This window comes from Geotrypetes seraphini, chromosome 16 (assembly GCF_902459505.1).
Source record: "Geotrypetes seraphini chromosome 16, aGeoSer1.1, whole genome shotgun sequence".
In the NCBI taxonomy this organism is placed as follows: Eukaryota; Metazoa; Chordata; class Amphibia; order Gymnophiona; family Dermophiidae; genus Geotrypetes; species Geotrypetes seraphini.
In genome coordinates, this window is record NC_047099.1 from 47,054,663 (window position 1) to 47,070,650 (window position 15,988).

General features: G+C 44.7%; 1 protein-coding gene across 1 annotated transcript; it reads right to left on the minus strand.

Moving 5' to 3' along the window:
- Positions 1 to 621: 621 nt before the first annotated feature.
- Positions 622 to 5,219, minus strand: LOC117350418 (nuclear factor interleukin-3-regulated protein-like). Its single transcript, XM_033924697.1, has 2 exons — positions 5,083 to 5,219; positions 622 to 2,576 (listed from the first exon to the last, which is right to left on the minus strand). The coding sequence occupies exon 2, from the start codon at positions 2,514 to 2,516 to the stop codon at positions 1,269 to 1,271; it is 1,248 nt and encodes a 415-aa protein (XP_033780588.1). The 5' UTR covers positions 2,517 to 2,576; positions 5,083 to 5,219; the 3' UTR covers positions 622 to 1,268.
- Positions 5,220 to 15,988: the final 10,769 nt, after the last annotated feature.

Sequence of the window (15,988 nt, forward strand, 5' to 3'; positions counted from 1 at the left end):
ACTCATACACAAAAAAAATTGCATGCACCCAGCCCTCCTGAGAGGGAGCATGGCTGGTCTCAAGCAATTTTACTTAAATTCCACCCTGTATTAATAAAGAACAAACAACCACCTCAGGACATTACTTTTTTCAGTCAGCGTGTGTGCTAGGAATAAGCCTCGACGGGGCCAGGGCTACATCTCCCCTCCTTTTCTTCCTTTCCACTCAACATTGAGCCTATTGTATCCACTGATCCAAGGATCCTGTTCCTGAACGATCCTGGGTCTAGCTGATCCACTGATCCAAGGCCTTTGTGTGAGTGATGGCCCCGCCTGGTCGCTGACCCCATACCATTATTGTGTGTCTCTTTTCCCCAGAAAAGTAGTATTTCTGTACTCTTTTCAGCAGCAATCACCTGTGTAAAACCCGAACCCAGATGATGGAAGCACAGAGCTGTTCAAGGCACCACCCTGGGTCCAACTCAGCACCTTCACATCATGCAGAGTTGCTGCTGATTCTCTGGGTGTTGCAAAGCTTCACTGTACCAACACAGCTCAGCCCGCAGCAAGTAGACAACTGTCTCATCTTCCAAACACAAGAAAAAAAAAAAATGCATCAGCTGTTACACCTTGTCCCTCAAAAATCTCACATTTTATTAGCTAAAGGTACATTTATAGAAATGGGCAAAGAACACAGCTGTTTCTATACAATACGCATTCAATTCATTAATGAGCTTTTAAAGGTTCCTTGCCTACAACGTTCGCTTAGTACGCTTACAATTGATTATCCTGAATTCAACAGCTCTAACATATGTTAACTTTTTTGTTCGTTACAACAAGTATTTGAAACTGAAAAATAGTCTGAAAATTGGGGGGGGGGGGGGTGGACGATGACGAGGGAAAGGTCCACAAAATCCCAAACTGAATAAACATTGGGGGTTTCAAAAACAATTCTTTTCGTACACTCGACAGAATGTAGCGGCCTTTTATTAAGGCGTGTTATATGCATAATGTGCGCTTAACACGTCGAAACAGGTTTCTGTGCAACCATGTTCAACAGTAGTTGGCCTGTATCCACTTGTTAAACCATGCCTTACCACATTTTTCAGTCGGGACATGTCATGGGTGGAAGGTAGGCATTAACCAACTAGTGCGTTGCACTTTACCACTTCCTAACTAGGAGATACGAAATACTTATTGAGGAGCACATGACCTGCAGAGTTGATTTTGAGCTTGCCGCGCATTCAAATTCTGCGCTATGGCACGTCAAGCCCAAAACGTAATGAGTTTTAGTTCGTTTTCATCACAATTTGTTCAGAGAAGAGTCTCTTCAGCTGGGCTACCTCGGCAGAGAGAGTGGCTAGCTGGTTCCTCAGCACCATGTTCTCTGACTGGTACACAGTGTCCTGGTGGGCTGTCCCAGAGGTGGGGTTGGAGGAGAAGCCACCAGAGGGCACTGGGTTGCAAAGTTTCAGAGTATCCTCTGTACAGCGGAACTGCGAGAGGCTTCTCTGCTCTTCAGCTGATCTCCAGGTGGGTGAGAGTATCCTGCTGCCTGTACCCGGCTCCACCTGCAGAGAGGGAGGGGGGCCAGCACTGGCATAGGGACTCCTTGTGTGGCAGTTTTCCACAGGCAGCATGCCTTCTCTTGGCGACTCAGTTCCTGCTTCTGTTGACAATTTGAAGCGCAGCTTATAAGGCAGGCTTTTGACAGGATCTGGGGATTCATAACGCTGACAACGGGCTCCTTCACCAGACAGGGAACTGCCAGCTTCACGGTCTAGGTCCATACCCAGGCAGAGATGCCCTTCAAAGCAAGGATCTTCCTGAGGTGAGGAGAACTTCTCCTGGTCGGTGACTCGGTCCTCAAAGAAGACAGGGCTGCCCATGCTGGAGCTGCCAGGTGTTGAAAAGCCAGAGTCCTCGGAGAAGCCAGCTGGCTCCTGGGGCTGTAAAGGGCGATCATACGGCTGCTGGGGGACAGGTGGGTCCCTGCTCTCTCCTGGCGATACTGGAAAGGTGCCCTCAGTCCTTGCATGGAATCCATTTTGGACTGGGCCCAGGAAACGGACAGCCTGTGGGGAAGTGGTGGAAACTGTGGGGAGAAGAACCGGGGGCTCCGAAGGGTCCTTAATGAGCCCAAACCGGAACTTGAGGGCTAGCAGCTCAGCTTTCAGCCTGGCATTCTCCTCTAGCAGAGCAACTACCCTGTTCTCCAGCACCATGTCATTGACACGGCGCTTCTCCCGCGAGCGCTTGGCCGCCTCATTGTTTTTCCGCCTTTTATCCCAGTAACCGTCGTCCTTCTTCTCTTCCGGCATAAACTCTCGCTTGCGACGCATGTTGCTTGACTCTTTCTGTTTGCTGGTGCTGTGGCCCAGCAGAGAGCGAGCTAGCAGGCTGTTGGTGGTTAGCAGGGAGGCTGCCTCTTCGGTGAAGGAGCTTGTCACTGGGGAGCAGAGGTCATGGGGTGTCTGTGCTGGGGAAGGTATATCCTGCTGCATCTCTTGGACAGGGTCTGGCAAGGAGGAACTCATACTGTCAGACAGGGAGCTCTGGTCAGGTGGCACTCAACTTCTGTATTGCAATTCCACCTACTGAAGACAAGTAAAAGAGGATAAATCAACTCGAACATCACAGTTTGAGGCAGTAATGATGTATTCATGTTACCCCTCTCCTGAAGTCAATTCATTGGCTTCCCATCAATTTCCAAATACAATTCAAACTCCTCTTACAGATTTACAAATGCACTCCTCAGCTGCCCCTTACTATCTCTCTTCACTTATCTCCCTCTATGATCCTCCCCCCACCCCCCCCGGGAGCTCCGCTCAGCTGTTGTCCCTCCTATCTGTGCCCTTCTCTTCCTCTGCCAACTCCAGACTCTGTCCCTTCTGCCTTACTGTGCCGCATGCTTGGAACAAGCTGCCCGAATCCCTACGGCGGGCTCTGTCTCTGGAAGTGTTCAAGGCCCAGTTCAAAGCCCACCTCTTTGAGAGTGCTTTCGAGTCCTAACTCCTCTCACCTTGGGTTCTGTATCCCCTACCCTATATGTCATGTCTGTCTGTCCAAGTTAGATCATAAGCTCTTCTGAGCAGAGACCATTAAATGTCAAAATGTACAGCGTTATAGTACCACCGCTAATACATCACAATCCGAGGCAGTGACGGGATCCTGTGGCACCTGGATTCCCTCTCGGACAGGGCTTCATTCTTTAGATATCCCGTGGCGTTCCTCTTTGACAGACTGAGTGCGGGAAGAGTTAAGGGAGCAGTACACACAGGTGTTGATGAACACATGCACACATACATGCTCTTGGCACAAGATGAAGCAGCTCCCTGCTGCAGTAGGTTTGTTTCTTTACAGAGACACACCTTTCACAGATTCCTGGAGAGCACCATATCTCCATGTTTTGGCACTTGCATTATCCCCTTACCACATCCACTGCCCTCTTCTACCTGACCTCCTTCACAGACAGAAGTGGACAGACATTCAAAATATACTGTAGCTGTAAAAGGGGGCGTTCTACTAACAGATGATTTTAACATGCTGGATATTGATTGGGGTATCCTTAGGGAGATCCTGGATTCTCTCCAAGGAGAACTGCTTCAGCAGTTGGTAATGGAACCCACATGGGATGGTGCAGACAGAGGAAGTCAGAAAGAGAAGTGAACTTGATGGAAATATGGTTGCAGGAGAATTCGATAGAGGGAGGCAAAGGCTCCAAAAGATGGGGCCAGGTAGCAAAATGCAGAATGTTGTCTACTGGCATTTAAGACGCGATCAGACCACCAACTCCAGGAGAGAGAAGTAATATTGACCCTCTGCCATTCCTGGCGTAAACTGGGAGAAATATAAGGACTCACTTGGCTTGGCCCCAATTGACCAGTGACTCGAGGATGAAATTCTGAGCAGTTGACGGTGGGTCTGGGCGTATGAATTCCTGCAGGTGGCTGGCACTGAGCACTGGCTCATGCTGACAGCCTACAGCCAGAGCTGGCGCAGTAAAGTGTGTGACATCAGAGCTGGGATTCCCCACGCACGGGACGCCAAGTCGTGTCATGGAGGAACATTAGCTTCCAGGAGGAGGATGAATGGGACTGTACTACCATTCCGGGCTCTTTTACAACTCTGGGTCATTTTAAGAATGGCAGCCAGAGTGCAGGCTCCTCACTAGACCTCACGCATTAGTAAGCTTTGCTCTGTACACTCAGTTCCTAGCTGAAAGCCCTCGGCACCTTACTCCTGCAATGCAGCAACACACATAGCTCTGCTTCTCAGTTCATTTTCATCACAATTTGTTCAGAGAAGAGTCTCTTCAGCTGGGCTACCTCTAGCCGAGAGAGTGCAGCACCCCCCTGATATTCCAGTTCTGAGACGGCCACACGCACACACACAGAGCTCTGCCAATGCACCTCATTCCTATGCTGAAGCAACCCCTATTTACCTTCTGCTATTTTGTAATAAGACCTCGCCAAAACAGCTTCCTCCTGACCTCCTGTTTATGACCTCCAGGTACATAGTTATGAGACTGTCAGCTGTTACTCCAAAGCTCAAGGCGGCTTCTTTTTCATAGGCCTTCTCTGCTGACGGTGAACTGGAGGAGATCCCTATACCGGTCACTGCTATGGCTATGGAATGGAATCAGCACACCACAACACAATGAGCTCTTTCGGGGTAAACATGTGAAGAGCAAATGTTCAAAGCAAAAATGGATCTCATGCCCTCCAGCTTCTGCCCCCCAACCTCTCTGCAATTGAACTGGCTTCTGTTTGGCTTAGGACAGAGGCAAAACAAGCCATGGCTTCAAAGAAAACCCAAACACACCAGATCCAGCTCTGAGTGGGACAAAGAGCAAGGAAAGGCGGGTGCTGACATTTCTCAGTTCTGAGCTCCCGGCATTTTGCTCCTCTCTCCTCCTATTTCCTTGACAGAGCCCAGGGAAGGAGAGCTCTCCATTGGCACAGTCAGCGGGGAGAAAGGGATCCTGGCTCCCCGCTTAGTCTGTACAAATGCACAGACTCGTACATGTGTACAACATTAAAAGCCACAGACTGCATGCCTTCCCCCCTCCTCAGCTTTTTCATGCAATTCACTGTTGCTTACCGTATATTGGAAAGGTTTCCACGTTGCGGCTGTTGGGAAGCCTTTCACTGATACTTTGCTCCGTGTGTGGAGGTGTGTGTGTGTCTCTCTATCTCTCTGAGTGTGTGTGTGTGCAGTACACAGCAGGCACGTCCTATACTGCACCGTGTCAGCTCTGCTGTCCTCTCCTCCCACCCACCCTCCTCTAGCAGACTCTCCTAGCTCCAGACCCTGTCTGTCTGTCTCTGCCAGCAGAGTTCAGCTCAGGATCTGCCTTCACCTAAGGTAACCCTAAGCCAGCCGCTGTCGGTCACTGTGGTGCTGGGGCCAGGTTGGGGGGAGGGGGCAGTGCGCCCTCTCCTGGCACAGAAGCCAGGCTCACCAGATGAAGTCAGGGGACAGCAGGAACCCCAATGCTTGCTGGGATTTGTAGTTTTCATTTCCCTAAGATAAGCAGGTTTGTGCCCACAGTGGGAAGGGGAGGGTGGAGGTAAGAAACCCAGGATGACTTGGGCTCGCTACCTCTTGCTACGCATTCATTGCTACTGCATTTTGATTTCTCAGGCAAGTGGGCTGCAGTGTGAAGAAAGGAGATACAGGAATAGAACAGAGTGTGGAAGGCCATCACGTCTGCCCCAGTTCTTCAAGTCCTCACTGCTAAGGACAGTAACACAGTAAACGACAGCAGATAAAGATCAAAATGGGTGTTTGCCCATCCAAATTCTCATAAGGGACCCAGTATCCTCTCTGCCTCTCATCTGCCATTGCTCTGCTTCCCAAAACTTTCATCTACATCGGATGATTTTAGGGTTCTTCTGGAACCTGTCGTTTCTTTCTCTACAATGTCGCTAAAATCAGATCCTTCCTTTTTGAGCGCACTGCCAAGACCCTCATCACCGCTCGCCTAAACTGCTGCAACCTGCTTCTCACTGGCCTTCTGTTCAGAACGCTGCTGCACGCCTCATATCCTACCAATGTCGCTTTGCCCATATTACCCCTTTCTCCTGAAATCACTTCATTGGCTCCATATCCTGTTCCGCAAACAGTTCAAGCTCCTCTTACTGACCTACAAGTGTATTCTCCTCTCTCCCCACACTCTCCCCAGGCACTCTGCTCATCAGATATCTCTCTTATTTGTACCCTTCTCCTCTTCAGCCAACTCCAGACTCCGTCCTTTCTGCACCGTATGCCTGGAACAAACCGCCCGACTTGATACGTGATGGCTCCATCTCTGGCAGTCTTCAAATCCAGACTTCTTTCAAGCTGCTTCAATTCCAAACTACAACCCACCTTCTAAGCACCAATATTTCTCTTATCATTCCCTCTGTAATCCCCCCACCTGAGCACCTTCTTGTCCAGTTTGTCTGTCTTGATTAGATTGTAAGCTCTTATGAGAAGGGACAGTCTCTTCTATGGTTTGATGTACCAGCGCTGCGTTGTTTAGAAGCGTTATAGAAATGATTAGTAGTAGAAATATGTAAAAATGTGTTACAGTTTAGGAAATTACTTAAAACACATTTCTTTGTTCAAGCTTTTAATTGATACCAGACGGTGGAGTAAGACCCTGAAGAAGAGAGTAAGATCAAATTAGAAAGAATGATTCTTATTTATTTTGATAGTTATGTTTTGTTTTATTGATATTATGTGTGTTTTATTGTGAGCCGCTTAGGCTTAGATTCAGTGGATTTAGGGTTGTAACTGCTGCACTGTGCAGGTTACCCCAATGCTTTATTTCTATCTCAGCTGCCAAGACCCTTTTCCATCACAAAATGATCTCATTTGATGCCCTGGTCTTAAGGAAGCGAATACCTTTTCAACCACAGAAGCCATCTGTAGTTCCGTTGATAAGATGGGTCCCTGCCCAGATCCTAAAAAAAGCATCCGTGGGAGCCTTCAGGAGTACATCTGTCCAGCCACAAGGGTGGGGCTCTCCGTTTCCAAGGACTGTGTAAAATACCCATGCCTATGCTTTTTCCCGTGTTTTTGTCGTCATAGTGTCAGGGCAGGTGAAGAGACTCATATCATCTCCCTCTGCAGACGATACTGTTCAACATAGTTACAAATTTATTCGACACCACATGCCACACTCAACCCATGCATAATGCCAAACTCAGCAAACAAACTAGCACAACATTTTGACTCAAAAGTAAAAAACCTAAGAAACAACTACTCGACAATTCCTGCATACGAACATCAATCAATTGATATACCAAGAAATGAAATACCAGTGGATATGATCTGGAGTTCTTTCCACAACTCAGATTGGAATAACTACATCAAATTATATAACAAATACTCTAATTCATACCGTGTCTTGGACTCATGTCCCCCAGAGATTATGAAAGCAGCTCCATTAGGCTTTAAATTATCCCTATTGAATTATCTAACCAATAACCTATATAATGGAAATTTCCTCACCAACAATGGTCATAACCCCAATCCCAAAAAATTGTAAAGAACCAGCAACATCAATAACCAACTATAGACCTGTAGCATCTATTCCATTTATGGTAAAAATCATTGAAGGACTGGTACACACCCAACTAATGGAATACCTTGACCAATTCTCCCTCCTGCACGAAACTCAATCCGGTTTTAGGCCTTTATTTAGCAGTGAAACAGTAATTGCAGCCATTCTGGACAATTTGTGCTACTTGTTCAGTAAGGGCCTCAACGCCCTAATCATGCAATTTGACATGAGTTCCGCCTTTGACTTGGTGGTCCATGGAAAACTGTTACAATGCCTAGACGCAATCGGAATCAGAGGAGAAGTACTGAACTGGTTTTGAGGTTTCCTTATATCACGCACATACCAAGTCCGTTTTAATCACGATCTCTCAGATACATGGAGCAATCCATCTGGCGTGCCACAAGGATCACCGCTTTCCCTTTTGCTCTTCAATGTTTACATGTCCTCATTGGGTGCACAACTATCCCAGCTGGGGATAAAACGATTTAGCTACGCTGACGACTTCACGATAATCATCCCATTCACCAACTCTGTCTCAGAAGTCACCCCCAAAGCAACAGAAGTATTAAATCGGATGGAGCAATGGATGACCGAATTCAGACTAAAACTAATCTCAGAGAAAACAAAATTTTTCATAGCAGCGCCATACCCACGCGACACTAAAGCACCAATGTGCATCAACAACCTTAGTTATCCCATTCAACCCACTATGAAGATATTGGGTGTAACACTGGACCAGAACCTGACCACGAAAGACCAGGTAGACTCCTTGATCAGAAAAATCTTTCACACCCTCTGGAAACTTCGGTCCATCAGAGCTTACTTCGATGCCACATCATTTCGAATTCTAGTACAATCCCTTATTCTGAGTCAACTCGATTATTGTAACATCGTCTACTTGGCACTCCCCCAGAATTACATGCGGCGATTGCAACTAGTTCAAAATACAGCGGTTAGACTACTTTGTGGACTGAAGAAGTTTGATCATGTGACACCTTCCTATCGACTTTTACACTGGCTACCGATGGAGGCACGTGTGAAATTCAAGTTTGGTTGTTTTTGCTTCAAGGTACTCTATGGCTTAGCCCTTAAATACATAACAGACCTTTTCTCTTTCTCAACCAACAGACACAAGCGAAGCTCACACCTGAACTTCATTTCTCTACCGGTTAGAGATTGTAATTTTAAAAGTCATCATCAACATCTTCTCGCACATCAAGCAGCATTATGGGGTAAAGACCTTGAACAATTGCTTGTGCCTACTACCTATGGAGAATTCAGGAAACCCCTGAAAACACATCTATTCCTGAAATACTTAGGAAACCAACCTATTCAGTTTTAAGTCCTTAACAACCGAGCGCAAGAACCACCTGTCGCTAAATCTGTAACTTTGTTTATTCACTCAATCTGTAACATTTCTAATCATTGTAAACCGCATAGAACTTCACGGTCCTGCGGTATATAAACTGTTATTATTATTATTATTATCTTAGAGATCCAAACACTCCTCTGTCCATTCTTATGCAGTGGATTCAGGACTTTAGCAGTATTTCTGAATATACAATTGATTTTCAGACATCCAAGTCTTTATTTGTTCCTCTACACAGATGACCTCTATTGAGTTGGATGGGCAGACTGGATGGGCCATTTGGCCTTTATCTGCCATCATGTTTCTATGAGTTAACTGCATCTACTCCTTTCCAAATGGTAAGAAATTTAAGCATTTAGGGGCTGTTGTACTAAAAACATGTACCTTTATTGTATGAATTGAATTCTTAGGTGATACTGAATCCCCTACATCTACAGTTCTCCACCTCAGCTCTCTATGTCTGGGTAGGGCAATGCTGTTTTAGCATTCTTTCCTAACCTTGGATGAAATACCAGTCAGCTTGATGAGATAAGGGATGAAGACTGCCCTGTACATTACATTACATTACATGCTTATATTCCGCCTGTACCTTGCAGTTCTAAGCGGATTACATCAGAAAGATAGCTGGACATTTCCAGGAAGAGAAATACAATTAAAGAAGTTGGTCCTAGTACAACAAAAAAGATAGCTGGACTTTTCCAGTAAAGGAATACAATTGAAGGCGTAAGGTCTAAAGCAATTTTGATGAGATGATTCTAAGAGGGGGTGAGAGGGGAAACGGGAGGGATTAGGACGTTTGGGTGAATTTCTTGAATAGTAGGGTCTTGATTTCTTTGCGGAAAGCCTTGAGGTCAGTTGAAGCTGTCAGTAGGTTGGTGATAGTGGGATCTGTGATTATATTCAATGCAAAGAAATCCGACCATGTTACCCCCCTCTTGCAAGAAACATAGAAACATAGAATATGACGGCAGAAAAGGGCCTATGGCCCAACAAGTCTGCCCACTCAAATAACCCTCCCCTCTAAGTTCCTCTTTGAAGTGAGCCCACGTGTTGATCCCATTTGATCTTAAAATCAGTCACGTTACTGGCCTCAACTACCTGAAGTGGAAGATTATTCCAACGGTCGACCACTCTTTCGGTGAAGAAGTACTTCCTAGTGTCACCATGGAATCTCCCGCCTCTGATTTTCAGCGGATGCCCCCTTGTCGCCGTAGGTCCTGTAAGGAAGAAGATATCTTCTTCCACCTCAATGCGGCCAGTAACGTATTTGAATGTCTCTATCATGTCACCCCTCTCTCTGCGTTCCTCGAGAGAGTAAAGGTGCCAGTGGAACACAGAATCACTTACAAAATTCTTCTGTTAACATTTTAGACCAGACAAAACAATCAAACCAAATTTATTAATAATCTTCTTACCCCTTATAATCCTTCTAAGACTCTAAAATCTCTATTCCATCATTGAAGTCTATAAATACAATGAGGTCTACTATCTTCTCTGTTACACCCCTTGTCTCTGGAATAGTATCCCAAATTACTTACGGGAAGAATCAATTCTTAATAATTTTAAGACAAAGCTAAAGACATTTTTCTTTCTTGATGCCTTCGAGACCTAAATGTCCTTTTATTTCTAGCAGCCCCTCCTATTGTTTTTTCCTTAATTGTTCTCTTTTACTTTAACTATTATAGTTCTTTGTTTTTAAAAGTCTTTGAAAGTTATTGTTATTGTTATAAGGTTTGAAGGTCAGGTCCCCCACAAGGTGAGGTTGTAGGGGGTTACGTGAGAGGTGCCCTTACAAACGCCAGGTCCCAGGTTCAGTTCCCTCAGATGCTTTGTCAGCTTAAATTTGTATTTTAGCTAAAGTATGTTTTTATGATTTTGTATACCGCCTAGAAGGTTGATTGGGCGGTATAAGAAATTTTAAATAAACTTGAAACTTGATTAGAGGGAAGCTGAAAGAGATGGCAAGATTTTGGATTGAGCAAGCCAGGATGGAGGCTATATGCTCAGGATTTGCACCCATCACTATAACAGAGATAGACAGACACTGCACCCTGCTCCTGTTCCAAATATTAGCAGAAGCCCAAAGCAATGCCCTGCTTTCCAAAGAGATGGGAGAGACACAGGGCCTCAAATCCTGTTCCCAAACAGACGGGAGAGGCACACAGCTCCTGTTCACATGAAAACGGACAGAGACATGGAGTTTTTGTCCTTGTTCGCCTGAGCAGGCAACGCCATGGGATTTAAGCCTCTGGGTAAGGTACATCTTGGTGTGCTGGCTAAGAACATAACCTGTACCATAAGTGGGTCAGATGAAAAGGCCAATCCAGCCCAGCATCCTGTCTCCAACAGTTGCCAACCCAGATCTCAGGTACCTAGCAGGACCTGTTCTTCTTGGCTCACACCTAGGGATAAGTAGTGTCTTTCCCAATTATGCAAGCAAGACTAATAATGGTTTATGTTTTTTTTTTCCTTCAGGAACTTTCCTAAACCCAACAATGCTAACATCCAAGAACACATTCCACAGTTTACTTATGTGTTAAGTGAAAGGGAGACTAAGAGTTCCCTCATTTTACTCGTTTCAACCCACTCGTGATTTTATAGAGCTCAGTCTTATTAAACCCCTTCACCAAGCTGAAGAGCCCTGATCTTGTTAGTCTTCTTTCATAAGAAAATCATCACCACCCCCTTCACGCAGTAGTTCTAACCTATGTTCTCTCTAAGTGTAACACGTGAGCAATTGCTCATTCTAGGAGCGTCGCTAACAGATTTTGCATGCTGGCTCACAAAACACTTGTAAATCTGGAAAACTGTTGGTTTTTAGAACTTGTTGCTCACACACACAAAAAAAATGTGCACGCACCTGGCCAATCCTTAAAGGGAGCACTGGTTTTAACCCAGTCCTTGGGACACCCCACCAGTCTGATATTCAGGATACCTACTGTTAGAGAATGGCATAGGGACAAAGTTTATCCCTGCCTCATTTCCGCAGGCTCTGTCTCAATCCCCACCCCGTCCCCATCAATTCTGTCTCCATCCCTGTGGATCTGAACTCATTTGCACAAGTCTCGAACATTTATTTATATTTAAATCTTTTTATTAACGCAGAAAAAGGGACAATATTCTGTACAACTGTTCATAAATCACAACTAGAGCCTTGCATTTCGATCTGCTTTTTGGTACAACCTTCCCAAAGATTCAGTTGTTTTTACATCATCTGGGAAGGTAACTGGATTGTCTTTCAGACATGGGTGTAGAAGAGAATCTAAACTGTGTAGTGGATGAACATGTCCCTTGATTGCCAACAGTAAGATGCTAAGACGTAGTAAGTTTTTACATATTGATACTAGTCTCAAGTTTTTAGAGAATGACATGGGGACATGTCATTCTCTGCCTATCGTGACTATGCATGCACGGCATCTTATTGCAGGTAAATCTCCATCATGCATGTTAATTGTGGATATTTTAGAAACCAGACTGCTTGGGAGTTTCCCATGGATTGGGCTGAGAACCACTGCCTCATTCATTCTGGTTGCCCTTCTCTAATTCCACAAGGATCGATACAGAAAAATTATGCTCTTACCATGTTTGAGATCTGAGGGAGATATGTTGTTCATCAGTTTAAAAGAAAATGGGCTTCATTATGTTAAACCTAGAATATCGATTTTCTCACTTGCCAGTATGAATCTCTGGAATTCAATTCCAGGTATAATGAGATTATGCAAAGATCGTGTGTCTTTTAAGAAAATGTTAAAAACAAAATTATTTGTGGACGCCTTTCTTTAACTCTGTGGTTATTATTTGTTTTAGATTTAAAGAATTTTGTATTGAGGAAATTTGTGGGGAAGACTTATTTGCTTACTGCATTTTATAATGTTGGTGCTTAAAATTGTGGATGTAAATGTTTTGATTCATACAATTTTTAAATAAATCCCTTTCTTAATAAAACCTCCTCCCCCAGTGGGTCTTATGCATGAGTGAGAATCTGGATGGGCACCATTCAGTGTTTATACGCTGTCCTACTTCCTTCATTTGCTTTCCATTTTTGGAAAGGCATGAACCTCTTATCTTGTTGTGTAATAAGGTACCATGCCTTGTGTTGGGGATGAAGTAGAGCAGACTGGGCTGGGATTGGCACAGATGGAAGCACATTAGGTACTGTTCTCCATGCTGGCTTTGCTTGTGCAGAAGCTGTATTATTCTCTCTCTCTGGGTCGCTGCATGACAGTAAACAGTACTGTGTAATCAAGGAATAGAACAGAATGTTCTCCGCTGGGTTATTTTTAGTCCTCTCTGTGACTGGCATGTGCATGATTGCCTGATAGAGGTATAGACTCAGCCACTTTCCTGAGGAAGGCAGGAGGGTGAGGGCAGGCTAGGGCAGGGTCGGTAACTCACAGACCACAGGGGTGCAAGCTCCCTCCTACTGTTATCTAAAACTTAAAAGGAGACTCCATGAGTTGATCTATGATCCGTCCACCTTCACATTTCTGTAGTGGACGTGTCAGTGCTCTACCCAGTACCCACCAGGCTGTCCTACAGTCCTGTAATAAGGTGATTACACCAGCGCATTCGCTCTGGGCCTTTGTCTTTTCCTAGAAACCTCCACCCAGAAACATTATGGGACAGGATCCTCCTAGGCCTAAAGAAAGTGCTGAACTGGTGACCCCTGATGACAGGAATGAAATGTCCCAGGTTTCATAGTCCCCATTCCTCTAGCTGCTCATGGTGTGCTACAAACAAAAGGACATTTCAGTAACTAAAAGCACCTGGGTGGGGCTGTCATATTTTATGCAGACTTAGAGTAAGAATTTGCGGGAGGAGCAACATCAATTAGAACAGGAAGAGGCACAGAGAGGCTGGGAGTGTTCTCTTACATTTTGTGAACATAAACATGCCATATGCCGCAGGGTCGGGATTACTAACACCAGATCTGACTTGGCTTTCACCGATTAGGGGCTCTCTTGCTAAACTGCGTTAGGCACTTATCCCTGGATTTTACGTGTGAGGCCAAAATGCGCACAAAAACTAATTACATAATGAGCTTAAAAACATCAAAATTTGAGGGGTAACAACTAATTATCAAGGTTAATTGGTTTGCACATGCATCTAGCTGCGTAAAGCAGTGCGCCTAACTCCCGTGGCGCGTATCTCAAAAGGCGATGTGGCCACGGGAGGGCTGTTCTGAAAGGTTGCACACGGAGTTGTAGAATACTAGCTCAGTGCACCAGGTTTCAGCAGGCGTTAAGTCTGGCTCCCAAATTCAGGGCACAGGAATTGGCGCCAAGCTCTGTTCTATAGAAAGCGCGTGCCCTTTATAGGCGCCCATTTTTAATGCCACTTACAGAATTACCCCCTTAGTGTGCAGTCTTACTGCACGTTAACAAGCGTAGTTCTCTTACGATCCGTTCTATTAATCACTAAATACACTAATCCATTCTTTAATCATTGCAAAACTTGACTACTGTAATTCCTTGCTAATAGGAATTACTAAAAAAAAGTCTGCAAATAATTCAAAATACTGCTGTCAAACTGATCCATAATGCCAAAAATATGATCATGTAACGCCCCTATTAGTTCAATCTCACTGGCTTCTGATCACCCTCTCTACAAATGAACCACAATTTATCGATAAATTGCTCATTCCATATAGTATCTCACGTTCACTCCCCCTTGAAAATCATTGGGACGCGACGACAAGACATCTTCTCGGTGACGGTGCCACAGCTCAGGAATGCTATGCCACAACATCTAAGAGAGGAAGTTAATCGAACCCGCTTAAAAGTGATCTGAAAAGCTCTTTATTCAAAGATGCTTTCAACCTTTCACCTCTTTTCTGTTTGTACATCGAGTTGTTTAGCCCATTTTATATGTAACAGTATATGTGTATGTTTTAATGACTTTTATGATTGTATTTCGCTTAGCAAAACAAAACAAGCGACTGCATCAAATTTGAATAAAAACTTGAAACTTGATGAGTGGTAAAAGTGCACATGAAGGGCCTGATTCTACACACAGCGCCTAACCAACAGGGTACGCCTGGCTGAGCCTCCGCGTGTGCGAATCACCGGACTGGATGGACCCCAGGTCTGATCCGGTGCAGGCATTTCTTATGTTCTTAACCATGCCTAACTTTTAGGCGCTGGCTGTCAATCACTAGGCGTCCTTGACAGAATCACACCTAGGGGTCCTAGAAGTAGGTGTCGGTATATTAAGCCAGGTTTTACCTGACCTAGCGATGTCTAAGTTTACCACGCCTATTCTCCACCCCTACTTTTCAGGTAGGCATTACTAGGCACCATGCAGATATCTGCGTGTAACTCTAACGGCATATTCCCAAAACCGCGAATAACATATTAAAAAGTTATTTGGGGTTTTTACATATTTGCGCTTGATGCCAGAATGCATCTACCGCGAATACAGAGGGAGAAGTGTATATATAATAATTTTTTAAAAAACAAAACTAATGCAAAATAGCAGAAAACAAGAAAGTCAAATGTTATTGTATAAGTTCAAATGATATTTTCTGATACATTTGTTGTAAGATGTAAAAATGAATAAAGAATTAAAAAAAAGAAAAACAAGAAAGTCTCTAATGTTTTTTGAAAGGTTTGATAGGTAGTGCATGAACGCAGACCATTAAGTAGTAAACAGAAAAGAGCAACAACGAAAGATTTGACTCCTTGACTGGAAAAGACAACTTATAAGCAGTAGAAGATCTAAGGCCACTTTGTCAAGGCAGACCTAAAGGCAATGGTACAGTTCCACATAAAGCTGCAATCTCAGCATTTTTTGCCAAGGCTTTGGAGAAGGGCCCCTTAGGGAAACTGCCCCTTTGGCAATCCTGAGTGACTTATGAACCTCTACAACTCAAATACGAAAGAGCCGTCATGGTAGTCACCCCAACTGCGCAGTAAGGGATTTATTTTAGAAATTTTATAGCCTGCCACACGCCATGTTGCTACTATTTGGGCTTCTGACCTGGATCGGCCACTGTGGAAACAGAATACTGCACCAGATGGACCATTGCTCCGACCCAGTATGATTTTCTTATGGTTCAAGGCAGAACTGGCATGACATTTGCAAGGTTG

Coding starts and splice junctions, on each gene's coding strand:
- LOC117350418 (XM_033924697.1), bottom strand. CDS start 2,516: ATGAGTTCCTCCTTGCCAGACCCTGTCCAAGAGATGCAGCAGGATATA.